Source organism: Neophocaena asiaeorientalis, unplaced genomic scaffold (genome assembly GCF_003031525.2).
Source record: "Neophocaena asiaeorientalis asiaeorientalis breed wild unplaced genomic scaffold, Neophocaena_asiaeorientalis_V1.1 scaffold235, whole genome shotgun sequence".
Lineage (NCBI taxonomy): Eukaryota > Metazoa > Chordata > Mammalia > Artiodactyla > Phocoenidae > Neophocaena > Neophocaena asiaeorientalis.
This window is the reverse complement of record NW_020173206.1, coordinates 482,402-509,490: the sequence shown is the minus strand read 5'-3', so window position 1 is coordinate 509,490 and position 27,089 is coordinate 482,402. Positions and strand designations below refer to the sequence as shown.

At 48.5% G+C, this 27,089-nt stretch overlaps 1 protein-coding gene across 4 annotated transcripts in view; it reads left to right on the top strand.

Moving 5' to 3' along the window:
* Nucleotides 1–47: 47 nt before the first annotated feature.
* Nucleotides 48–27,089, top strand: part of FSTL4 (follistatin like 4) — a 432,333-nt gene continuing 405,291 nt past the window's right edge. For all 4 annotated transcript variants that reach the window (XM_024744975.1, XM_024744976.1, XM_024744973.1 and 1 more), the window contains exons 1-2: nt 48–222; nt 7,794–7,929. In XM_024744975.1, coding sequence (XP_024600743.1) covers nt 7,804–7,929 — 126 coding nt within the window. In that variant the 5' untranslated portion in view covers nt 48–222; nt 7,794–7,803. The remainder of the gene's footprint in view (nt 223–7,793; nt 7,930–27,089) is intronic.

The window sequence follows — 27,089 nt, the reverse complement described above, 5'->3', positions numbered from 1 at the left end:
GCGGCAGAAATAGGGCAGCCGCGGCGGTGGTGCCACAGCAGCGGGCCGCGGCGGCTTAGAGAGCTGGAGCCCCGACAGCCTCCAGCGCGCCCAGGACCCGCCGACAGCCAGAGAGACCGACCGAAGGACGCGGGACCGGGTCTCCGCTGCCACCACGGGGCGCTCCCTCTCGCCCTCCGAGTCCGGCCACCTGGTCTTCCCCTCGGCCCCCGGCCGCCTCAGGTACGCGGGCGCAGCTTCGGAGCGGCCGTGGGGAGGGTGCCAAGCCGCCGCCCCCGCCGCCGCCAACCGGTCCCGCTGCGCCCCGCTGGGGTACTAGCGCTCGCGGCCCCGCGTTTCCCTGCAGGGCCCGGCCGGGCGCTTGCTAGTCCTCACCGCCGCGCCTGGTGAGCCAAGTTTGCCCGCCTGCCGGGAGGCAGGCACGGGACCCCGCGACCCGGGCTGGGCAGGGCTACCCCGGCCGGAGCCAGGACTCGGGGTAAAGGCTGGGGAGCCGAGGCGTGTGGCCTGGGTCTGCAGTGGGGACCGGAGTGACCGGGCTTGCGCGCAGAGCACCGCGCATGAACCACTTGAGCCGAGCCCGAAGCGGGCGCTGGGCTCCGAGACCCTTCAGGTGCCGTTCTTGTGTTCTGGACCCCGAGCGGCCTCGGCGAGACGGGAGAGCGGTTGCACCTGGGCTCGGACTCGTGCCCTTGGCCCCGGGCTGGGGCGCGAGGCGGGCGTCCTCACTACCTCTTTCCTCCAGCTTTGCGGGGAAACTTGTGTCTGCTCGCTGCAGCCCGAAGGGCCCGCGGCGCCCGGCGTGGCCTTCTCAACCCCGAGGGCCGCCGCGTCCGGGGCTGAGCGCTTGGGCTTCGCGGAGGAGGCGGGAAGGACCCGGGACCCCACTAGGCTCCGGCAAGCCCGCCGCTCTCCTTCTGCTCGGTCGGGCCGGTCGTTGTTCCAAGCAAGCGGCCGGTGTTATTTGTTGGGAAATCACTAGTGGGCAATTTGTTTGGGGGGGATGTTCAGGCAGGGGGCTTGGTCCTAACAGCTTGTAATGTGGGTGATCTCCACTCCTCTTGGCGCCAGCAAAAGACCTGTTCCAAGTTTCGGGGGGACTTAGGCGAAGCAGGCAGAGCTATCCGCTTTGGGTGCGCGTGTGGCCTCGAGTTTGGGGAAGAGCTTGGCGCGAGCCTTCGGGGCTCCCTTCAACTGACAAAGCGGTGCCCCGAGCGAGTTCGCTTGAGGCCTGCCACCTGAGGACTTCGACGCCCGCCCCTCTTGCAGGAACAGAAACCTGCTGGAGCAGTAGGGTTTCTCACCATGCCCAGAACGTGGCGAGCATCCCGTGCAGCGTGTCCGTCTATGTAAGTTCCTGGGGACCTGCAGAGTTGGGCCCTCTAGGTCTGCGTCTAGCCCAGAGAGTTGGTCCCACATGCGCTGTCCAGACGACCTCTCTCCTGATAACTGTCGCCGACATTGATGAATAGCGCTTCCGCAGCCTCTCCTCCGCTCCCCTCTAGGTGTCGCTTCCGCCGAGGTTTCTGGCGAGCGGAGCCGGTAGCTTTGGTCTGTTCCCTTAGTGAATTTGTTGCAAGCCTGTGCACCAGGAATGGTACTAGATGGGCTCCTGAGACGCAAACATCCGTCCACATTCTCTGAGCCAAACAGAAACAGAATTTCAGTAGAAGGGGCGCGGTAACTTAAGCCCATTCTTGGTGCACATTTTGATTATCACACAATCCGAGAGGGGAGAAAAGGGATCGGGAAGAAATTCGGACTTTTCTCAAAAGTCCCGAGTTATTTTCCTATCATCAGGTTAGGGGAAAGCCAGAGATGACTTTTAACAGTGTCCTTTTAATCCTGGAATGGCCCAGACAGGCTCTGGGTCTGGGCAGTGGTCAGGTGGAGGGCTCACCTGGGAAGCAAATGCTCAAGGGAGTGAGGGATACGGCTTCTCTGACCCCAGAGGCTCAGCAGCCCTCAGGCAGTAACTCTAATGGAAGACCTGAGCCGATGCTCCACAGAGCACATGTCTGCTTTCCATCTTAGTTTTGTGAGAAGACACTGCAGCATTACTAGTTTATTTCTGTTTAAACGCACTGAGATGAATGTTCACTTTCTTCCCATGCTAGGGAAAAAGCCCGTCTCTCCAAAGACTTCAGACAGAGCCAAAGGTTGTGCAAGAAAATAGTCTTTGATGTAATGAATTAAAATTGCTTAATGAAAGTTGTTCCAATGGATTTTTCTCTCTTCAAATTTTTTGTCCACCCTCAATTGTTGTCAGTTCCAGGAAGGCTTTTTGTTCCAGAGAGGGGCCAGCTTGTTCTGGGTATGGTGAGAACTTTTATCATTTTGGCTGTGTCCTGGAGTGGTAGGTTGGATTTTTCTACCTTGACCTGCCAGTCACTCAGGATTCTTCTTCTAAGGGCTGCAGCCTTTTTCTTTCTTTCTTTTTTTTTTTTTTTAGTGATCTTCATGATGTGAGCTTTTGTTTGACAACATTACATTTCAGAAATTGTCATTGACTAGTCAGAATTTCCTAAAAATCTCCTTAATTGCCACTTTGCTTTTTTTGGTATTTCTTTGCAAACTCAACTTTCTTGTGTTGCTCTGTGCTTACTAATTAATCAAATTAGGCAGTTATTTCAGTAACACATCTTTCCTTACATTTTCTATCTTGGTGCATAACACAAGGCATGCAACTTCAAGTAAAATAGAACTACAGTGGAGCGAACATGGTACTTAGGAGGCATAATCTGAATGTTGGAAGGGTGAGGGTTCTGTGTGTTAACTTCATAGTAAATAGGAATGTCATAGATTTACACATTGCACATAGACTAATTTAGATATCAAATTTATCAAATGTTGGAACAATTAACCAAAGATACCAAGTAGATAATTAATAGGAAATGCAATATAACTTCATTATGGATTGCTTCAGGGTTGGCTTCATATGTTTCCATGCCTAATTTCCCTGGATTGGTGTTTTAGAGATTATTTTAGGAAGTTTGAACCCTTTCCTTTTTTCCTAAAACATCACAAATCAAAACTGGGGTCCTAAACCTTGCAGAAGAAATTAGCATACAGCTTCCTGGTTTTAGGTTGGAGTTGATATGCCTTTTTTTTCTCTTTGAACATTGGGCAGGCATACAGAAGAGAACTGTAGGATTTTGGTGGTCCCCAATTGGTTCCTATTTGTTGATTGCCAACATCACATGTGTAAAATGCAATGCACCTAAAAGTAATTGGCTAGAGCATACACTTTTCAATTAGGTTAGAAATTCAGGTGCCTCAAAATCACAGACTTTACCATTCTCTTCAAGGATGGGTGGTGTTGCTTAGTTCTGCCAAATCATCTTCATAATTTCTGGTCCTGTCTGTTACAAAGAGAAGCCATTTCCGTGTGACTATTCCATAGTGTCTGGTCTGGTAATGTCACCATATTCTGAGAGAGGATGAGAGAGAACGAACCAGTGAATAGCTTTCCCAAAAGCTCCAAGGGTCAGAATTCCCATTCTTCCCAAACAGGGCTGATTCCTGGAGGAGGAAAGAGAAGTTTGTACTCATGCCTGTGCTTCTCTTTGCCTTTTGACACTGTTCACTAAAGACAGCTTACATGCTGCTGTATGTTCTCTGGTGGGGTAGATTTGGAGTTTACATATTCATACCAATTTCTCCCTGGTCATTTGCATTCTTAGGTCACAGTTTTTCAACTTCCTTCAAAAAACAAGTCAGTATTTGGAATGTTACATTCTACAGATTTGTCGTACCTCTATAATTTTAAGTACAAATAAATAATAGCATGATATCAACTTATAGCACCAGAAAATCCTGTGGTTTTCACAGCAAGGGGGTATATGATCTAATGGGGCCCATCTTGAACTAAAAAAAGCAAAATCAGTCTGTCTAAACAGAGAATGCATACATATTCCATCCATAAATTTGTGATTATGTTAGAAACAAAACAATTGCCTAGGGGTCAGGATGCTTGAGTTTTAGTCTAGGTTTGGCTACTGAGTTGGCTTCATACATTGGGTGAATTCCTCCACCTTCCAGGCCTTTGGTGTCCTGTCTGTGCAGTGGCCAGCCTGGCACCTGATTCTCCTGAGCATGGGGAAACATGAGGCTCAGCTGGGAAACCTCAGAGGAAGCAGTGAAGTACTTCTCTTGGAAACGAGATGTCTTAAATATCAAGTGATTGTGTCTTACGAGTTGTTTGAAAGGAAAGGTAGTTCCAGGTCTTTTATGAGAACAATCTCAGGTAGATTTATAACCAATCTTGGGACTCTAGCATGGATTGAATGAAGCTTATAAACCTAAATTGATTTCAAAAGGAGCTCTAGGTTGAAAAAGAGGGTTTGTGACCTTATTAGTGGTACCTTCCCGTTTCTTTGACAGGGAGATTCTTGTATTTTCTTCCATCTGAGGGCCAGTAGGGCTATTTGAATTTGATGAGTAATCTTCCAACAGGTCCTCTTTGCCCAAAGTGACTGTCTACCAGGCTGGTTGGTGTTGCCCATGAGCTAAAGGGTACTCTTGATGCCTGGTATCCTTTGTATCTCCTCATGGTTTCTTTATTTCAACCACATTCTTGGCCAGTGAAGGCAGCACCAAGGAAGGCCAGGGAGAGCATGCTGAGTGGCCCCGTCCTGGGTGAAGTGTAGGAGGGGGGCAGCTTGGCTTCCCCCTCCGGCCTTGCTCGGAGCCATGAAAGCTGGAGGAACACAGCTCTTGGCATCTGGTAGAGGAGAGACTTGGGGCTCATGGCCTCTAATCTTGCTGTACATAGATGTTTCCCCATCTAAAACCAACCATTCATCCAAATAAAATATTTCTAAGTATCAAGAGGCAGCAGGGGATGGGGTTTAAGAGTATAGACACCAAGTCCACCTGGCTGTCTTGGAGTCCCACCTCTGCAATTTATTTGCCATGCAGCCTTGGCAAGGTATTTAACCCTCTCTGTGACCCATTTCCTCTGTCATTTGACTAGAGGATAATCATCGCCCTCCTCACGGAGTAGAAATGAGGATTATGAGTTAATACCTATGAAGCATTTAGAACAGTGCCTGACACATAGTAATTGCTATACGTGTTAATCAAATAGATAGTCTCTATTTGGTTATTAGACAGACCATCAAAATTGATTTAGACGCAGTATTCTTTTTTTATGAACCGAACTGTCATAAAACTTGGGTTGTAAATTTTAAGACTGTTGTTGCTTAGACGGAATGAATTGTCAGTCACCATGAGTATAAAATGACATCTCAGACTCATCTGCCGTGCAAATGAAGTTTGATCTAGTGGTGGCCAAGCTGAAATAAACTTTACAGAGAGGCTGCCTAGGAATATTTCAGTAGTTGGCCTGGCTCGTGTGTTTCCCTGTCATCCAATGAAATCCTACAGAACTCTCAACACAAACCAGACAAAACCAGAGATGACTCCAGGTGCAGTAGGGCTGCAGTTCAGCTTCCTGAAACACATCTCAGAACAGCTGGTTTAATGCCAGAGGTCTGGGCACACCCTCTTAAATGAAGTGATTTGGCGCTTCCCAAAACAATTGAAATGAACAGAATTTTTTCTGATATTATCCATTAATAATAAAACATCCAAAATAATTGGTCTTGGATTACTAGGCAAAATGAAAACTAAATACTAGATATTGTGGCTCAAATATTTCATAACTCCAGGGATTGACATCTGTACATTATCTAGAGTAAGTTTTGATTATCTTGCTGTTTTTAGTTTATTTGGGCTTGAAGGCATGAAAAGGGAGAGAAGAAGACCTTTTATATATATGCTCACTCCATGAGCACTGGTTGTTGGTGGATAAGTAGGGAAGAATTAATAAAAGTAGAGTAGGAAACAGTGTCTTTCTAGTTCTAGCTTGAGTTACTCTTGCTGGTTTAAAAAAAATTCCGAAAATCCAGCAACTGCTTTCTGCAGTCTCTGGAACATGGATGGCTCTGTGTTCAGAAGAGAATAATTTATGGGGAGTAGGGAGTTGCCCTATTTATTTTTAGAAAAACTGGTTGCAGTTAGGGAAGTCATTTTTATTCTCTTTTAGTCCCAAATGTGATTTTTCTCTCCTCATCCCTGTAAGAACACACACCCTAGCTGGAGCCCCAGACAGGGAGCGTAGCGCTGGGTGGCTGCTGGTAATGCTGCAGCGTTCTGCTCCACTCTGCCTTCTTCAGAGGGAGGAGCTGGTGCCGACTGTGCTGAGACCATGACCTTCAGGTTGTATTTACTAGCCACTCGGATCGTTTCCCCAGTAACTCTAGCTTTCCCTCCAGATGTCAAAGATGAACGGCCGAAGCAACAGAGGTAGGAGTAGGAGCCTGTGGACTCTTTAAAAAAAAAAAAAAAAAAGAGAGAAAAAGAAAAAAGAGATGTCTTCTCTTAAAAGATAGTCATAACTTAGAACCTTGCCTTTCACAGGCCAGTGTTATATGCCTACAATGTTTAGTTTGACTTCGCTTTCCTGTGGGCATTTCTGTTTCAAGTTGGGGACATAAAGCAAATCTGGAGCAGCAGCTTTATTTGGGTATGGAAGGCAGCCAAAGGAAACCTGGAATGTGGCAGGAGTGTATTTGTTTGGCAGCCCTGGCATCAGCGCTAGTGATCATTTGATACCTCCCCTTGTGTACCGCAGGGATCCTTCAAAGCTGTTGGCTCTGGGGGTGAGCACGGGTGGACCCCGCAAACAGGCTGTAAGGTCTCTCAAGCAGCTAATCATCTCTGACTCGGACACCTGCTCATGACCAGTCCTAAGCCAAGTGATGGGGGTGCTGGCCTCCAAGGAGCTCTGTGTGTTTTCATCTCCCCAGCCATGAGCAGGATGCAGTGTGGACCACATGCAGTTAAGCACTGGATTGTATGGTGCTCACAGAAATTAATAACTCTTCAAGTTTCCTTGAGTAAGAGTTCTAAACACTGCGTGATGAGTTCTATCTGGATATGTTTCTTAGAGATACTGAAATTAAGGTTGGAATATGTTCACAGTGGAAGCCTTAAAAAGTACAGCTAATTGGACAAATGCACCAGTCTGTGTCTTTGTCCTCTTAACACAATGCCCAGCATATGTTAGGGAGTTGAATTTTTATTATAGCTGACCCGTAGTTTTTTTTCATCCATGTGATTCTTTGATTACTTTCAACTGTCCATTTCTTAGACAATCTATCAAGTGAGTCTCAGGAAATATCTTAAATGCTACAGAAATCCTCTTATCCATTGGATCCTGGGATTCTACTACAAGGACTGGTCTTGAAGCAAAAATAAAAATAGTAGACCCTTTAATGCTGTCTTGGAGTTCCCTATCTTGTTAACTGAGGCATCATCTACAAACAGGAGTGCTACAGGTTTAACACGATTCCTCGTCAGCATTTATTGAGCACTCGTGTGCCCAGCTGCAAATACTTCCTGAGGAAACAGAAGCGTGGACATAGGGTAACCTAACAGAGGTGCCTCCACCTTCTCACCCTCATTTGTTCTTGCAGATGTAGTGGCGGGTGCATTTCAAGTGGGTTTCTACATACCAGTTAGCATTTCTAGAGTTCTTACTATGTGCCAGCCCTGCCTCCTTCAGTCCTCACAGCAGTGCTATTGGGTACATATTCTGACCCCATTTTAGAGGTGAATAAACTTAGGCTCCAAAGTATTATAACTTCTCCACAGGAAAGCAGAACGGTTGGTGCCAGAATTTAAACTCGGATTTATCTGATTCTGGAGCACAGCTACTCACGAACTACGCCTTGACATGTTTACACTTTGCGGCACTTAGTTCTGAGTGTTTGTCATTTTCTCAACAGACTCAACAAAATGAAACCAGGATGCTTTTGGCTGCATCTCACACTGCTTGGAGCCTCCCTGCCTGCTGCGCTGGGGTGGATGAACCCAGGAACCAGCAGAGGATTGAACATGGGTGTGGGAGAGTCCCGGGAAGAGGTATAGTCACGTCACGGCTGACATGCCATTTAAAACTCATTGCTTTTCAATGTTAGAGTATCTAATTTCTTTCCACCTTTAGTTTTTATCAAGTAGATTGCAGTGAAAATTAAAATCCTGCCCCCTTTTTGGTAGGGGACAGAAGGAAGCCATGTGTGTTGATAAGGACAGGAGGTTTATATCATGCTGTTAAGTAATGGTCTAAAATCTCTCCAGTGCCAAAAATGTATCCCCAGATCAAGCTATGGTTGCATGTTTTGTCTTCCACACAGACCCAGCAGAGAACGGCCTTTGTGTATATTTAATAGCACTCTGAAAGTGCTGACTCATTGGTGGAGCACACCCATGTGAATTAATGAAGTCTTTTAATTAAAAAATATGTTATAAAGGAAATAGACTTCTTTTCAGCTATATAGATAACAAGAACCAGGCTGAGTAAGAACTGGAGAGTAGAGGTCCTAAGGGAGACAGCCTTAATGAACAGGTAAGAATGATTAATGGCATGTTAGGTATATATAAATGCTTCTAAAGTGCTTGAAAAACTTGTTCTCAAATACCTCCCGGGAGAGTCTTGCTATCCTGCTAATTGCTTAGTGAACTCTGGTCTGAAGTCGTGAAAAGGAGTCGTAAACTGCAACCAGCCCTGCTCAGGTAGTAGGCCTCATGAATTTGGGGCTCATGAGGGATGTAGATTTTCTGCACGTGCTGATTTTTTTGTACATGCTGAACCTTGAGCAATGACTACACCCTTTCAATAAAACCGCCTAGGATTTTCTTGATGACGTGATGAATACTAATTCTTACCTGAGAGCTTTCCAGGGCATCTTAACTGCCACTGTCTTCCGTGGTGCCTCCCCTTCTCCTTTTCTCTGTGCGTGCTTCCTGCCCTGTGGAATGAGGAAGAAAAATCACCCCCAAAAGTCAACGTTACCTGGAGAGTGAATAACGATACACACTATATGGTAGGATTAATGCGTTATTTGAGCAAAAGACACGATTTCTCTTTCATTATTACTTAATTGTAACGCAATCCCAAAGCTACAGGCCTTAATCTTCAGGGAGCTACAGAAGTAATTTAATGTGTACTCTTTTCCTGCTGAAGTCACTGTGGCTTCCCTTTGTGGCGAGCAGATGACTAAACAGAAACACTGTCTCTCCCATCTAAATCCATGAAGGACACAACTTAATGTTCTTGGGAAAGAGTCTGAAGGCTGACTTGCTAGCGAGCCCAGCATTTCCCAATGGGAATCGTTCAATCGTTATACTCATATCCATACAGAGGGAAAATGATCGTTTAAGTCCTATCAATATATTGTTGAATATTTAATAGCAAAGCAAGCAGGCAGACACACAGCTATGTGTATTTAGTGCTCTTACTTTCAGGGCTCATTGGCCCACTGTTTTAAATCACTTATTTCAATTAAAAGAGTCAAGCCTATTATGGTGGGATTTAGCTGGAGGTAAATTGAAGGTAAGTTGATATCAACCTAGGGTCTCTTTATTTTAGTTGTTACCACCCTAATTCTTTGTGTACCGAAGAAAGAGTAGATGATGCTCATTCTGAAGAAATGAGGCTTTTTTTTTGTTTGGGGGTGGTGTTGTGTTCCCCGCTTCACCCCATTAGGATAGAGGCCTGGAGATGCCATTGTCTCCCAGGTTCGGGAATTTAACTGCTTCGGGAAAAGGAAGTGATGCCTCTGTGGACTCCCAAAGGCCGGAACAACCGCCCTACCCGTCCAGTTCTCTTTGCCGTAGACTGAGTTTTCATGAAGTGTTGTAACTTCTGCTCGTTGGGTCTGCCTCTGTCAACTGTGAAATGAGATGATGACAATGTGAATGGGCCCAGGACCTAGGACAGCCTCTGAATGTTTAGAGAGAGCGGGCAGGACATGTAGCGTAACTGGTTAGTTTGCTGACCTTGATGACACTTGATGCATAGCCCCTCCGTGCCCTCACTCACTAGGGTCCTCCTGCCCCAGTGCCGTCCCCTTCTTCTGCAAGTCTGAATCAGCCCCTCTTCCAAGGCCCAGCTCTGGTTCTTAACTTTTCTCTAGAGTCTTCTTTTTTTTTTTTTTTTCGATACAAGGGCCTCTCACTGTCGTGGCCTCTCCCATTGCGGAGCACAGGCTCTGGAGGCACAGGCTCAGCGGCCATGACTCATGGGCCCAGTCACTCCGTGGCATGTGGGATTTTCCTGGACCGGGGCACGAACCTGTGTCCCCTGCATTGGCAGGCAAACTCTCGACCACTGCACCACCGGGGAAGCCCTAGAGTCTTCTTTGACCACTCTTGGTTACATTTGATCTCTTTCTCTGAACTCCTAGTCTTAGTCTTTCCTATCTTTTTCTTAACTCTTGTATTTGTACTTTAGCATATGGATGAAGTCATCTTCATCTTTCTCTTCCTTACAGCATCTAATAATTTTAAGAGGAAAATAGAGGCTCATTGAGTTTTTGAGTCAATTGATATTTATTCAACATTTGGTACTAGTCATGTTGTCACCTTGGTGCTTTCAAATTTCACATTAGACTATCATGTATTTAAATGAGTTTTTATACCTCCCTGCACAGCAGGCTCATTTTTGGTGTGGACATGAATGGTCCCCCCAGCAAATCTGTTAGCAGTTTGTGGGCCAAGCCAAGCTTGTACCTTGTCAACATCCAAGATAGTCCTCTGTGTAACAGGTTCTGGGTAGTTTCTTCTTTGAATTGTAGCTCTTTATATATCCAGAACTCACTGCCTAAACCATATTAAACTCCTCTAGCAGTTTCCTCAGACAGTCTTATTTTCTAAAAGAATCAAAACCAACAGTTTCCTGAGACTCAATAAATAAATGAATAAAAACCTTTCCAGGAACTAAATGGTAAAATGTTTCAGTGTGTATTTTCTTCCTGATTGTAGTACTTTCCAAAACATTCATTGACTTAAGCTTTTTTTAAGTACTTGGAAAGCATTAAGAAGATTTAATTTGCCTTTCAAGTTATTATACCAATTACTTGAGTGTCCTAAGGGTAAATAAGGATTAAATGACCAATGTGTGTGTGCTTGCACATTTTTAAAGCAATTATAACACTTGTGAATTGTGTTAAATTATTGTTTCATGTACAAAGACCGCAGTTGAAATAGCTTCAAGGAGTTTACCATTTTACAAACGTCGATAAAAAGAAATGTAGCTGGGTGGAGTTCCTCTTTAATAAAGAGCTGAGTGGCAGGGCATGATCTAGAATCCTAATGCAATTCTGAATTCAGAGGAGACAATTCTGAGAGATACAACTTATCGAAATTCTGAAATAGAGTTATATTTTATTTTCCCCCTTTCCCCAGTACTCTGGCCAAGATAGATACAGTAGTAAAATCAATATTGGTAGAATTTTATATTGGGGAGAACAGGAAAGTGAGAAGGGATGTGATAACAGTCCCTAGGGACGTCCCTCTTGAGGGGCAGACATTTGTGGGCAGGTCCCCTCCCCTTTGAGCCCTGGATACTGTGTGGCCATCGCCCGCTGGGCTCTGGGATTGGTTGGTGGCCGTTACACAGCCTTATGCGTCCTTCTTGGTCTTACTGAACTTTTCCAAAATTGCTCATACCCATGGTTTCTAGTCATGCACTAAATACCTGTAAATATTAATATTGGTTCCATTTAAAATTGTTAGCTTTGTATGCCTTGGTGCTTATAGACCCGAGATATGCTTTGATGTCAGACACCATTTGTTTTCAGTGTGTGTGAAGTCTCATAAGAGTCTGGTTTTTGTTTTTTTTTTGGTACGCGGGCCTCTCACTGTTGTAGCCTCTCCCGTTGCGGAGCACAGGCTCTGGACGTGCAGGCTCAGCGGCCATGGCTCACGGGCCCAGCTGCTCCGCGGCACGTGGGATCTTCCCGAACCGGGGCACGAACCCGTGCCCCCTGCATCGGCAGGCGGACTCTCAACCACTGCGCCACCAGGGAAGCCCTCATAAGAGTCTTTGAGGAAAAACAATAGGTAGTAGGAGTGGTATCAGTAGTCAGGATGCTTCCTGTCCTCCCTAAATCCAGGGGTCAGCCTAAGAGAGCAGGATCCTACCCTGGTTGACCAGCCCGTTCCCCTTCTGCAAGTGTTGGCCCCTGACGCTGACTGCACTCCTGTCCCTGTGAGGACACCTTCAAATTGCAGAGAACTTAAATGCTCTGGCTTCTTTTTGCGTTGGTTGGGCATTCAGGCTGCTAAGACTAAGCATTAATTTAAAAAATATTTTTCTTCCGTAATAAGTGTCCTTGTTCTTGCACACTTGATTGCAGTTAAGACAATGTTCTCCTGCCCTTTCTAGTGTTGTTCTCCCCCCACAGCTCCTTCCCCATGCCCCTGACTTCCTTTTTTTTACATCTTTATTGGAGTATAATTGCTTTACAATGGTGTGTTAGTTTCTGCTTTATAACAAAGTGAATCAGTTATACATATACATATGTTCCCATATCTCTTCCCTCTTGCGTCTCCCTCCCTCCCACCCCCCCTTATTGAGGTGCTCCTATGTTGGGTGCATAAATATTTACAATTGTTATATCTTCTTCTTGGATCGATCCCTTGATCATTATGTAGTGTCCTTCTTTGTCCCTTTTAATAGTCCTTATTTTAAAGTCTATTTTGTCTGATATGAGAATTGCTACTCCAGCTTTCTTTTGGTTTCCATTTGCATGGAATATCTTTTTCCATCCCCTTACTTTCAGTCTGTATGTGTCTCTAGGTCTGAAGTGGGTCTCTTGTAGACAGCGTATATATGGGTCTTGTTTTTTTATCCATTCACCCAGTCTGTGTCTTTTAGTGGGAGCATTTAATCCATTTACATTTAAGGTAATTATCGATATGTATGTTCCTATTCCCATTTTCTTAATTGTTTTGGGTTTGTTATTGTAGGTCTTTTCGTTTTCTTGTGTTTCTTGCCTAGAGAAGTTCCTTTGCATTTGTTGTAAAGCTGCTTTGGTGGTGCTGAACTCTCTCCGCTTTTGCTTGTCTGTAAAGGTTTTAATTTCTCCATGAAATCTGAATGAGATCCTTACTGGGTTGAGTAATCTTGGTTGTTGGTTTTTCTCCTGCATCGCTTTAAATATGTCCTGCCAGTCCCTTCTGGCTTGCAGAGTTTCTGCTGAAAGATCAGCTGTTAACCTTATGGGGATTCCCTTGTGTGTTATTTGTTGTTTTTCCCTTGCTGCTTTTAATATGTTTTCTTTGTATTTAATTTTTGACAGTTTGATTAATATGTTTCTTGGCGTGTTTCTCCTTGGATTTACCCTGTATGGGACTCTCTGTGCTCCCTGCGCTTGATTAACTGTTTCCCTTCCCATCTTAGGGAAGTTTTCAACTATAATCTCTTCAAATATCTTCTCAGTCCCTTTCTTTTTCTCTTCTTCTTCTGGAACCCCTATGATTCGAATGTTGTTGGATTTAATGTTGTCCCAGAGGTCTCTGAGACTGTCCTTAGTTCTTTTCATTCTTTTCTCTTTATTCTGCTCTGCAGTAGTTATTTCCACTATTTTATCTTCCAGGTCACTTATCCGTTCTTCTGCCTCAGTTATTCTGCTATTGATCCCACCTAGAGTATTTTTAATTTCATTTATTGTGCTGCTCATCATTGCTTGTTTGCTCTTTAGTTCTTCTAGGTCCTTGTTAAATGTTTCTTGCATTTTCTCTATTCTAGTTCCAAGATTTTGGATCATCTTTACTATCATTATTCTGAATTCTTTTTCAGGTAGACTGCCTATTTCCTCTTCATTTGTTAGGTCTGGTGGGTTTTTATCTTGCTCCTTCATCTGCTGTGTTTTTTTGTGTCTTCTCATTTTGCTTATCTTCCTGAGTTTGGGGTCTCCTTTTTGCAGGCTGCAGGTTCATATTTCCCGTTGTTTTTGGTGTCTGTCCCCAGTGGCTAAAGTTGGTTCAGTGGGTTGTGTAGGCTTCCTGGTGGAGGGGAGTAGTGCCTGTGTTCTGGTGAATGAGGCTGGATCTTGTCTTTCTGGTGGGCAGGTCCACGTCTGGTGGTGTGTTTTGGGGTGTCTGTGGCCTTATTATGATTTTAGGCAGCCTCTCTGCTAATGGGTGGGGTTGTGTTCCTGTCTTGCTAGTTGTTTGGCATAGGGTGTCCAGCACTGTAGCTTGCTGGCCGTTGAGTGAAGCTGGGTGCTGGTGTTGAGATGGAGATTTCTGGGAGATTTTCACCATTTTATATTTTGTGGAGCTGGGAGGTCTCTTGTGGACCAGTGTCCTGAAGTTGGCTCTTCCACCTCAGAGGCACAGCACTGACTCCTGGCTGGGGCACCAAGAGCCTTTCATCCACACGGCTCAGAATAAAAGGGAGAAAAAGTAGAAAGAAAGAAAGGAGGGAAGGAAGAAAGGAAGGAACGAAGAAAGAAAGAAAAGAAAGAAAGGAGGGAGGAAGGAAGGAAGGAAAGAAAGAAAATAAAATAAAGATAAAATAAACTAAAGTTATTAAAATAAAAAATAATTATTAAGAAAGAAATGTAAAAAAAACAAACAGACGGATAGAACCCTAGGACAAATGGTGAAAGCAAAGCTATACAGACAAAATCTCATACCGAAGCATACACATACACACTCACAAAAAGAGGAAAAGGGGAAAAAGTCATAAATCTTGCTAAGTCCACCTCCTTAATTTGGGATGATTGGTTGTCTATTCATGTAGTCCACAGTCAGCAGCCTTAGCGTCTCACGCCCATCTCTGGGGTCCGCGCTATTAGCCGCGGCTCGCGCCCGTCTCTGGAGCTCCTTTAAGCAGTGCTCTTAATCCCCTCCTTATGCACCAGGAAACAAAGAGGGAAGAAAAAGTCTCTTGCCTCTTCGGCAGGTCCAGACTTTTCACTGGACTCCCTCCCGGCAAGCCGTGGCGCACTAACCCCTTGCAGGCTGTGTTCATGCTGCCAACCCCAGTCCTCTCCCTGCACTCCGACAGAAGCCCGAGCCTCAACTCCCAGCCCCGCCCGCCCCTTCGGGTGAGCAGACAACCCTCTTTGGCTGGTGAGTGCTGGTCGGCACTAATCCTCTGTGCGGGAATCTCTCCGCTTTACCCTCCGTAACCCTGTTGCTGTGCTCTCTTCTGCGGCTCCGGAGCTTCCCCCCTCCGCCACCGTCAGTCTCCGCCCGTGAAGGGGCTTCCTAGCGTGTGGAAACCTTTCCTCCTTCACAGCTCCCTCCCACTGGTGCAGGTCCCGTCCCTATCCTTTTGTCTCTGTTTATTCTTTTTTCTTTTGCCCTAACCAGGTACGTGGGGGACTTTCTTGCCTTTTGGGAGGTCTGAGGTCTTCTGCCAGCGTTCAGTAGGTGTTCTGTAGGAGTTGTTTCACATGTAGATGTATTTCTGGTGTATCTGTGGGGAGGAAGGTGAATTCTGCGTCTTACTCTTCTACCATCTTCCCGATCCCTGACTTCCTTTTGATTGATTGCTGGGGAAGAATTGTTGATCGCTCTGGCCCCTCACTGTGGGAGTGGAGAAAACCAACTCCCTCCTCCCTGTGAACAGACAGGGTGCAGGCTGGATGCTCAGCATTTTCCAAGCCTCATCTGCAGTACAGGCCGGCATGCAGCTTTTATGTCTGTTTTCTGCAGAATCACCCTTCCTAAACACTCCCTGGTACCAACTGCAGCTTTCAAAGAAGACGAGACTCTGGGTGTAGTGTCACAGCAGGAGGTGCGAGTGGGGCCTTTTACTGGGCGTGGCACACTGGGATGCAGATGGCACCCCTTATATGAATCCGGGACTTTTGCTGTGGGGCTGGTTCTGGGAGGGCGAGGCCTCTTCTCTGCTCCTCCAGCTCTCGGCCGTGGCTGTCCATTACTGTGTGTCAGAGGGTATGGATGTTAGTTTCTTAGGTAAAAGTGGGAGAGCACAATCTCCCACCTGCAGATGTGAGTAAATCCAATTTCCAAGATGAAGGGTGGTGGCAGATACTCCAAGCCCCAGGGGAGGATGAGCTGATTTCCACCTTCAGAGTTAGTGTGGGCTATACCTACTCCTATCCAGTGTCTCTTGAGCTTCAATGTGCTTGTGAACAGGCCCTGATACTTCCAGTCTTGGAGGCCAGTGGGCAGAAAAGCCCTAGAGGTATCCCCTGCCACCACCCCCTATGCACACATCCAAGAAGGAGAATCCAGTTGGTGATGAACCCTGGCCTTTTTTAGCTTCTTGCTAACATGAGGACGCTGACTGCAGTCAGAAAAAGGAGAGAAACACAAAGGCTGCAGTTATGCCGAGAAAGAGCTTGCCATGAAATTGCCTTCCAGTGAGGGGAGGCAGGGGCAGGTAGGGGCAGGTAGGTGAGGGGAGAGGTGAATTGAAACAGCCTGGGTCTGAGAGTCATTTTCACCTATTTTCAAGCAAGCAGGCAGATAAGAAAACTTAGATCTCTGAACCCAGAGTTCCGTACTGGCTTACGTACAGGTGACTTAAATCCAGAGGGTCGGCCCACACTCCCATGCTCTCACCATCACTGCCTCTGTGCCAGACATCCTGGTGTCCTGCCCAGTTTCTGTCCCCAGCACCCAGCCAGGCTGCCTTGGGGACCACAACTGCCGGGTTGGTGCTGTGTTCGGGGGTCTTGTTTTCATTTTTATCCTTGGACAGGCGAAGCCGCTGTCTTTGTTCTTTGTGTTGGATATTTCTCCTCTCTCGCCGCTCCCAGCAAACCTTCTACTCTGTACCAGTTACTGCACTGCATTCCCCTTTAGTATTTTGAGATCATAGTTGACAGAGTTTTAATTGGCTCTGAAAGTTCTGTGACCCAGGAAAATAAACATTTATGAGTTCACAGAAAACCATTATTCTTCCTTTTAATTGAGCCTTTACTCATCTATTTTCTGTATGTCTCTGCTGCTAAATAAGCTCTGCCTCTCTAGGAAACTTCCCACGATTGTAAGCAGGACATCAGGCCACGTGTTGTCAGTGGGGCTCTGATTTCCGTTGTCCGGGCACTTGGCAGCATCAGCTCTGTTAGGCCCCAGTCATCTGCTTGATTTGTTCTCTGTGACTTGTCTCTTGTGGGTTGTCTCTCTTGTTTCCCATTCAGAGAGAAGTGAATGCTGTGTTGGTGTCAGACTCTAGCAGGCCCCCTGTGCGTGGCCTCCACTCCCTGTCCTGCAATCCAGGGCCATTGTCCTTCTGTCTCCACTGCTGTGGCTTCTGCTCTGAGCCCCCTGGGAAGGGGAGGGTACTGGCTCCGTAGATGGAGGGCATAGGATGAGAGGGGGGGGGTCCTATACCTAAGAAAACCACAGCAGGGCCAGGTGCATGCTGTTGGGTGGAGGAAGCAGCCAAGCTGAGCCCCTCAGGGCTTAGAGAAGCCCTCCGTCCATTGGGCCTCCCTTGTTGTGGCCACACACTTGCATCTTGGCCTTAGGCATTTCCTGAGGCAGGAAGGCATGGATGCAGAGAAACCCAATCCCTTTCCTCATGGGAAAGAAACCTTGGGGTTTCTTTCTTTCCAAATGTAAAACCTGGGTATCCTCACTTACTCCTTCCTGTGAGTGGGGCCTCCAGCTTACCCTGGGGACCTAGCCTCATGCTTGGCTCGGGTATTTCAGGGACTATAGTGAAATTCAGAAAATAAAATTAATTTTGCTTCAGCTTAATTTTAAAATGTCTCCCTGACAGCCCTTCTGGGCTTGGTAGGGAGTGGTGACACAGAATCCAGCCCTGAATGGACCCCTGCAGAGTGGAGAGGAATTGGAACTCTGTAGAGAAGGGGGTGGGGAGGGGCTGGGCAGCTAGTGGTTTGCCTGGTACTCCTGCTGCTTCTCCAAGGGATGGTGGCATACAATTAGGTTTTGGAGAAAATAGTCCCCAGGGGAAGAGTCTGAGTGTAGTGAGGTTGGACGGAAGTGGGGGGTGGGAGTGGGAGGGTGGAGGAAGAGGGCTGTGAAGTGTGATCGTTGGGTCGGTGAGTAGAAGTGGCTGTCTCTGGCTGTTGAGCTGGGGATGACACAGGGTGTGTGCCAGAGGCTGGCGGTCCACCTGTGTCTCGTGGCTTGGCCTTCTCTCTGCGGTCCATGATAAAGCCCGTCAGCCCTTTTACCCACTCCCAAGATTTGAGAAACGATCCACTGAGGCAGAACCAAGCAGAGCCCCTTAAGCAGCGTAGCAGCCTTCTAGCTCAGAAGCACAGTCTGCCACGAGGCTGCGCGTCTCAGGGTGAGAACACAGGACTCCCATTGGGGTATTGCGTTCCAGGTGTAGCCTGGCACAGCTAGTTCCGTGGACCTGAGCTGCTCCCTTCTCTTCTCTGGGCTTCAGTTTCCTCATGTGTAGAGTGAGGGGGTGGTCAGGATGCCGACTGAGGTCTCGTTTGTGTTGTTTTTACATCTAAATTCTATCGCTGCGGACTGGGCCCCTTTAAAACGTGAGCAGAAGACTCAGTGTCCTTTCAGTTGCAACCCTACCTCTCTTTCTTAATCCCGTGTGGCCAAGCAACAGGTGTGAGGTCTGAAGGTGTGGCCCGCCTTGCCTCGCCTGAAGTCTCCTTGGGTGCACTCCTCTGGAAAGGGATAGCGGGTGAGGAGTTCATGGAGACCACGTGGGGTGGAACCATATGGGCTCTGTTTGACCGGAAACACTCCCCCGACCTTCATACGGACCCGGGTTCAAAGAAGTCCCCCTGGGTTAAGTGCTGATGCCACAACCACCAGCGACCTGCTGGTGTCAGGGAGAGAAGTCCTTAGCGTACTGAGCCGGAAAGGAACGGGAATTGATTGTCTTATTCAGTGTCTAACAACGGCTAAGTATCTGCTGTGTGCTGGGAACTGTGCTCAGAGAAGGGGTTCCTAGACCGTTTGACTTCAAGAGGAGAAAAATGAAAACCTTTTAAAGAATAAACTCAGTTACCTCCTGGAATCCCTATCACCTCTTTATGTATTTCATTATTTATACTTTCTTATTTATAAAAAAGAGTAAAGGCCAGACTTGCAGAACGTGAAGCCCCTCCCACAGAAGCCTCCCACAGGCACGTTCTGTGTTGCCTGTGCAGGTGTGTTGTGTCTGAGTCACAACAATTACATTCACAATGTAGTTGTGAATCACGGGAACACTGATCTAGATCATAGGGAACTGAGACACACTGAAGCATTTGGTGGCCTGGCCTTGAATTTCCTGGCGAGCTGGAGTCTAATCCCTGTTGAGACACCACGTCCCAGACCTAGGTCCAGTGTTGTTCTCTTCAGTGCCTGTCCTAATTTCATGGCTGGAAAGACCTAGCTCCAAGATAGGTAGGATGGATGCTGATCCCAGAAAGAGGCCCCTGGGCCCTCTGTGTAGGTGGCAGAGGGGTCCCCCTGCAGATAGGTTTCCATTGTCCATCCCACACAAGTCTATGTGGAGGTGACAGGTGTGGCTGGGTTTAAAGGGAGACCGGGGTGCAGGATTTCTTGTTCATGGTTTTGAACATTTCTTGCCAGCTCTTTAATCTGCTTGTGAAAACTGACACACCACTGCTATTTGGCGGACAACTTCTTCCTCCTAGTAAAAGGCATTCTCGTTTTACTCCTAGTCAGCAGTAAGAAAACTCAGCGCTTGCTCTTGGCTGGAGTGAAGAATGGAGGGTGAGTGACCTGTGGGACCCGGGTCTTCCCTTGGCCAAAGGGTGCATTTCAGCCTGACTCTGTGCAGGGTAGCAGTGGAGAAGCTGGTGCTGATGAGAGGCTGGGGTTGGCCTGCAGGGAACCACCATTGGCTTCCTTCCAGTTGCAGGAACTTCTAGAAAGTCACCTGAATGCTTGATGCTTCACCTGGAGGCTGAGCCCTCCTTTTCCCCCCTCCCCAGTGTTCCAAGAGGGTCTTGAGTTCGAACTGAAACCCTTCTGAGGGCTTAGCTGGAAAGGAGAGCTGCCACTGTTACTTTTGTTAAAATACTTTAATCATTGAGGGTTTGTATTGGGGTTGAAAGTGTATTTTTTGAAGAGTTGAGAAGTCGTCCCTGTATTTCTCAGAAAAGTCCTTTCCAGAGAATACCACTGGTGACCAGTGAACCCTTAACATAGTAGGAAGTAGATTAAAGAACCACGTTTGCTGACCACCTAACCAGCTATGAGGGAGGTGGCAGGTGCCAACGTCACCACCCAGGTTTCGGCCCCAGCCTCTGGAGCATAGCCTGCTTTTCTGACCACACATCTCTCCCTGCTCAGGCTGAGAGTTCTCTGTGCTCTTGGTGGCTTGTCGGCTGGTGGTGGGCAAGCTCCTGGCATAGACAGCTTGATGCAGACAGCTGTCCCTGCCATGTCCTAACCGAACCCTGCACATTCTACATTTCCTCTTTCTCTTCCCCAATGTTTGTTGTTACTTTAAAACCCCATAGCTGCTTTTTCCAGCTGGGGCCAAATCACTCACTTGCTGCTCTGCCTGTCTGCGCTGCTTCCTAAGGGATCTCCAGTCCTGCCTTTGACTCAGGGGCCCCTCACGTTGGAGGGCCCAGTGGTTCAGATCTGCTTCTCCCCTTCCAGCTGTGTGGCTGAGAGAAGTTCCTTACTCTCTGACCTTCAGGTTAGCATTGAGTAAAATGCAGGCGATAAAAGCCCCGGTTTCCAAGTTGTCATGAGGACTAAGGTGGTGCATGTAATACCCGTCATGGACACCTGCTCAGAACATGGCAGTCAGAGCTGCGGTTTGTGTCCATAATCTCAGAACCCCACTAAGTACCCATCAAGAAGACCGTGCACTTCTCTTGTGCTGAGGGCTGGCGTGTCACCGCCAGCTGCAGTGCTTCTCACTCAGTGTTTAGCAAGGTAGCTCTTGGGGTGGGAAGGTCCTCTTTCTGGTGGAATGGTCAGTATCCTGGGGTCTGGCCCCCTGGGTCCCCAGTGTCCAGGGGAGCTTGGTACACAAGGATGTTCAGATACTTGTCAAGTAGGTGAATGAGTCAGTGATCTTTTATTATTGTTTTGGCATCACGTAGGGATTTAGACAAGGTGACTTAAGTTTCTAGGACTCCTTACAGAAGAAATCCCAGGAGAGACCAGGCTGTTCTTTGGTTTCCACTTGTAGTAGAATCCTGTCACAGTTTCAAATCTTTCCATCATCCTTACTGAATCGGTAGAAGCTTAAGAGCGTCCTGTGGGTTGTGTATGGGGAACGAGGGTGGAATCCCTGACTCATTTGCTGTGTCTCCTTCTTCAAGTGGTCTGAGGGCCTGCCTGACCCTGACGGTCCCTTCTGCAAAGAGGCCAACACACCAGGCGAGCACACCAGACCCTCACCCAAAATGGAAACCTTAGAGCGCAATGTACACTCGCCTGCGGGATGTTCTGTTTATGCTTCAAATTTTCAGGGTCAGCAGAAGTAGTCTGTGGCTCCAGGGATGGTGGCTGCCAACTGTCCCCACAAAGGGAGGAAGGGATTGAGGGCAGTGAGAATGGACGTTGTCTTTGGGGATTTTGTTAAATAGCTGTTAAGACTCCTGATGGCTTTCCTTGACGCTAAGTCTTAGGTCAGTTGGAGTAAAAGCTTGCTTAAGCTGTTCTATCATTTAAATCTTGCTCTCTGAATAAAGAAAACAGAACTCTTACCATTTATTTGCCTTTCTAACCTTGCATTTAAAACATGCTGGAAAACTTCCTCTGTAAGCAAGGACCTCAGGTTTCTGTGGTTTTGCTGATGTCACGTTTTGTGCACTCATTCCAGGGAATTAGACTTTCACATGGAGACCCTAGGAGATGTCAAACGGGAGAGGCCTGCCAGGCGATGCTCTAATTGCAGTGCTTCTAAAATGTGCCCCACTGGGCCTCCTCTTCCTCCTCCACTCTCTTCTGTTTGGTTGTTACATATGCTGTTGTTTTCACTGTAGCATTTGGCTGTGAAGAATGGGATTCTCTGCCTCGTGCCTGGGTGTTCATCTCCTGGCAGTGTAGCTGAGGAGTATGTCTTTGTGTCCCAAAGCAGAACTTCCTACTTGACCTTCTCAGGATGCTATGCATCTACCTTGTATGGGTCTCTCGACCCTGGGATATCTAGGCCAACTGGGATATCGGGTGGTGTTAAATCTTTGTCATCAGTAGGTATCCACTGAGCACCCCTCTGTGTGCTTGGCCCGGTTCTAGGGCCAACTGGCTGAAGAGAAATGGGATTTGTGATTCTCTTCTTGGGGCTTGAGGACCAGTGGGGCATGAGAGTGGGGTGGGGAATTGGGAGGGTGATGGAGGACTTGGCTATTGCTGAACAGAATAACAGAGTTAGCAGAAGGAATTTAACCCTATGTCAGCTTTAGCCCAAAGGAAATTAGGTATCTTTCTTGAGTAATAAAGGAGGAAGTAACTCCCGCCTTCCCTGGTTTCACTGGTCCACCCCTGGTCCCAGAGAAGGGTGCATGTTCTCACAGTCCAGACTTTCTCCTCTCCAGCGGGGTTGTGACTGACGGCAAATCTAGTATCACAGGTTCATCCACAGCCCATGACTCAGCTGCTCTGGAGCCCTCAGAGGGTTGCTTGGGGGCTGGAAGAAGCTGGCATCTCAGGGTGTCACACCCACAGGCTGGACACAGTGGCGACTGTAGTAGCTGGTGGTGTCCAGGGCTCAGAATTTCAACCAGAGCCCCCCAGTCCTTCTAGAACTTGTCCACCAGAGCAGGGTCTGCAACCCCTCTGGGCCCTCTCCTAAGGTGGTTCTACCCGATATGGCCCTGTCCTTCTTGTTGGCTCAGAGGACTTTGTCTGGCCATGGGAGGGGATGGTTGCTCATTGTTGCTGTGTCTCATCTCTCCGAGGATGCAGTAGCATGTGACATTACCACCCCAGTGCCCAAACCATCATACCTGGAAGTCTTAGCTCTTGCTTTTGAGTCCCGTCTTGAGCTAGGTGTCCATCCTTGTACCAATTGTTGTACCAATTAGTTTGGTAATTTACAGGAAGAAAACACTTCTGTGGCCATGCTGACTAGGACAAGGTTATCTGATTCATTATACGTTCTAGATGAAAATGTATAATGAACTTTAAATATCTCATTCAAAATGACTGTTCTTATGTTGCAAGAGAGGATGGTCCTGAGCTGCATTCTATAGGAAATTCCTGTGCGTGGTGGGCTGATGTCTCACCATGAGACTATGAGAGAGGAAAGGGAATAGTCACAAACCGCTGTAAGAAATCACCTGTACACGTGCACGTGGTGAGCAGTTAATGTGGTACAGAACGTTAGCAGTGTGGGCCAATCATGGGTGATGGGAGAGTTGAGAGCAGAGAGGCACTGGGTAGGAGGCGGGCTTGGGAACGGCCTCTTGAAGGCAGAGGGCCTTGGAGAGGCTGGCAGAGATGCGGGTGGGGAGAACATTTAAGTATTTAAGGAGGAGGCACCCTCCAAGTGTAGGTGTGGGCTGGAACAGGACTGTGTCTGGTGGGAAGGGAGAGGAAGAGGGACTGATGGGTGTGGATACCCAGGCCTGCTGGCAAAGTGACGCGTGAGGGACCCTTGGTGGCCACGAGCAGGATCACCTTCCAATGTGTTTGTGTACAAAGAAGGGTTATCTTGAGGCCCCAGAGACCTTCTGGAGCCCAGCAGGCTGCCTGGGGGGTGCAGGGTGTAGAGTCGTCAGGAAGCCTGTCCCCCCTCCCCCTGCTTCCCAGCTGCACCATCTCCAACCCCCGCCTCTCTGTCCTTTGCCTGTTCTCTCTGGAGACCGGCCTTTCTGCAAACCTGCAAATCCTGTCTCATAGCCTTTACATTGTAACATGGCCCGGCCACCATACGAACCTCCGGCTCCAGGGCCCTGGGCTACCCAGTCGAGGTCTAGTCTCTGACAACCTGGTTGGCTCGACTTGGCCAAGTGTCTGCCCTGGTCCTATCATCTGTGGCCAGGGGACAGGTCGCCAGAGGTGAAGTCCCATGCAGGGGGTCTGAGTAGGGGCTGCAGGTGGTGGCCAGGAGGCTCTAGTGAAGAGGCAAGAGAGCAGGTCATGTGGGTGGACGGGGCTGGTGAGGCTAAGGAGCCAACCTCCAGCCTCTCGGGGCTCAGAGTAATGTGTGCGAGGTTTTCAGAAGTGCGGCATTTTATCAAGTTGAGCTTTCCCACCTTCAGAGCTGGAATTGGTGGTAGGAGGGCCTGCCTACGTGGTCTTAAATCTTTGCTCTTCTGCCTCGTGTGCGCAGCTTCCTCTACCTGTCTCACTGTTACCCTCACCACACCAACCTGGCCTGTCTGCGGCTGGGCAGCCTGCAAGCCCAACTTACCTTCCCTGGTTTATCCCAGTAGACAGGCTGTAAAGTCTGCCTGACTTGCATGGGCTGACTCGCATCTCGCCAGGCCTCACCCTGACCCTCTCAGCCCTCCTGGGGCCTGTGCTCCCTGTGCCTGTGTTCACACCCTGCCCCCATCAGATTCACTAAAGGGCAGCAGGCTTTGGGGCTTGGAGGTGGCCCTGTGACTCCAGAGTTCACACATCTTGTAGGGCAGGGCGCTCCTTAGTGCAGCTGCTTTAAGGTTTAGCTGGAACTGTTCTTGGGAAGAAAGATGGGGCTACATGGGAGGGGAGTCATGGCTTTGCCAGATCAGATGCCTCTCAGAGGGTCCACCACCCTGTGGAATCCAGTGAGTAACATCACGGTCGAGCTGCCATGGGATAATTAGGCCAGTCACCGCGGAAGACGGGACACGATGGATGCTCCCCCAGTTCTGGGGCTGAGCTTTGTTCCCAGCCAGGTGGCAGAGTCTCGTTGCATTAGGAACTTGGCTTTTGCTGTCATGTCTATTTCTGGGTAACTAAGAATTACGGAGTGTTAGGAAACCGGGGACACCTCCAGGGTGGGCATGTCAGGGCAGGGTGGCCTCTGGAGCTCAGAGCTGGGTGTCTGAATGACACTTCTCATCATTCTTCTACAGGAATAAGGAGGAGATTCCTGATAGGGACACCTTTGAATTCCATAGTTATTAATGTTGATAACATTAATAAACAGCTATCATTTCGTCAAAGCTTTAAGTACATTACTTCATTGACTTCTCAAAGAGAGTCTGTGAGGTACCCTTAAGTTGCTTATATTACACGTGTGGAAACAGAGGCTTCAAGATGATGGGTGATTTGTCTGAGGTCTCCTGTGTGTTAAGTGGTAGAGCTGGGCTTTGCACCCGACATTCTGACTGTCCTGCTGTGCTCCTCACGAGATCCAGCTATGCTTTTACCCAGCCCTCCCCCTTTACGTGTTTTTGAGACCAAGAAAAGGACATGCGATGATGATGAGCTTTGAAGGCCAAAGCAGACACTGTCACATCAGATGAGGTATCCCCACCTCCCAGAGCGCAGCAAAGCTTGAGGGCCTCCTGACCCTCCCCGTGGGGAGTGGCAGAGCATATCCTGTCCCTATTCACACCCTGGTTCCCCAACGTGCACACCTTTCTCTTGTCTTCTCCCACGGTGGGAAAGGGCCCACGGGGCAGCCGTGGAATCCACGAGAATGAACATCTCTTAGGCTGTTTTCTTCTGTTCTTCAAGGGGGTCTGGTGGGGACTTTGCAGTCACTGCCCTGTGGGTCCCTGAGCATCTGCCCTCCTGTAGGGCAGAGCCTGGCCAGGCTCACTGCTGTGACTGTGCACGTGGAAACGTGGTGTCTGGGCTCTGGATGGAGACCTAAGCATGATGGTGTGTGGTGCTCTCTGTTTCTGCTTCTAAGAATTGGCCTTGGGGTGTGCCTAAGGGTTGAAGAGAACTGTCTCCCTTTCAGAAGCTGGACTCTGGGACATTGACTTTAGGGAAGAGGCAAGAGTCCCAGCATCAGCGACCAAGATGACAAAGGTGGCTACTGTCAGATACAGGTTTCTGGAGGGTCAGGAATCCCAGCTGGAAACTGTTGGTGTTTTCTGACTCTTCCACCAGCCACTGGAAGAGAGCAAAGGGGTCAGTGCTGTGTTACAGCCAGAGGCAGGCTCCCTGTGTTCCTGCTGCTGGGGGGAAGCTGTCATGGAGGGCGGTCCTGTCTTCCCCAGAGGTGGGAGTGGTAGGGCAGCCCCAGGTACACAGGGCACTAAGGTTGGCCCAGCTGTGGGAGCAGGCGCTGGCCCCTTCAGAAGTCTGCCTGCCTCTTTCAGGTGGACGAGCACACGAGGAAGTTTCAGCCCCTGCCCCATGGACGAGGAGGGAAGGGCAGGGGCATACAGAGCGCCCACTGTGGAACACCGAGGGGAAGGAATCCTGGCATTTAAGTGTGCTGGAGCCAATCAGCCAATGGGCAGCCCCAGAGGGTCAGAGAAAGTCGGGGAAGGGAGCCTGGGGTGGGTGTAAAAAGACAGGTGAGGGGACAGCTCTGGCCACGTGTTGATGGTTCACGATTGACACTGTACCGCCTGATGGCGCCGTCCCCCCACCCTGTCTCTGCCCATCATTGCCCACCGGGGCAGCAGAACTGTCGGCCCCTCCGCACTCCAGAGGCCCCGAAACACTGATGAGCACCTCTTTTCTGCTCATCATGGTGCCAGGCAGCCTCCGATGGAGTGTAGTGGGCACTACACTCCAGACTGAGGGCAGCGTGACACCCGACAGTCTCCCTGATGCTGTCTGTGGCTGGGAGCTGGTAAGCTATAGCAGCCACCAAGCAACCTTCCTCTGTCAGGTCTCCCAGCAGCCTCACAGGCATTACCCTGTATCCCACTTTACGGCCGAGGAAACTAGCTCGACGTTACCACCTTGGAGCTAGAGACCCAAGGTCCTGGGGCCCAGATGAGCACTTTCACGACCACCCAAAGCCAGCTTGTGTGCTCCAGGCCAGTCACCCTGTTCTCCCCATCACTGGGGCGGCTCCCACTTCTGGGTGCTAAGCCTGTCCTTCCCAACTGCACCCAGTGGCTGCTGAGATCTGCTGAGACCTAGATGCTGGGGTGGCATTGCTCCCCATGGCAAGAGACCCCAGGCCTCCCCAGCCATCCACCTGCTTTAATAAATCTTGCTGGGAAAGAGAAATCGGTGCTACTGTGTCTGTGCCTGGGAGAGTCTGGCTGGCACCTGTGGAAGCTGCGGTGGTCCATCGGGGCTGCCCGGCACCGTGATGTGCAGCAACGACAAGCAGAGTGAGAACCCTATTCTCGGGGAGACAGTTTGTAAGATACTTGGTTAGCTCAGTGGTTCCCAATCGTGTCCATACATTGGAACCAGCTTTATGAAAATGCTGACTCGTGTGTCCCAGCCCTAGAGGTTGTGATTTTTTTTTTTTTTTTTTTTTTTTT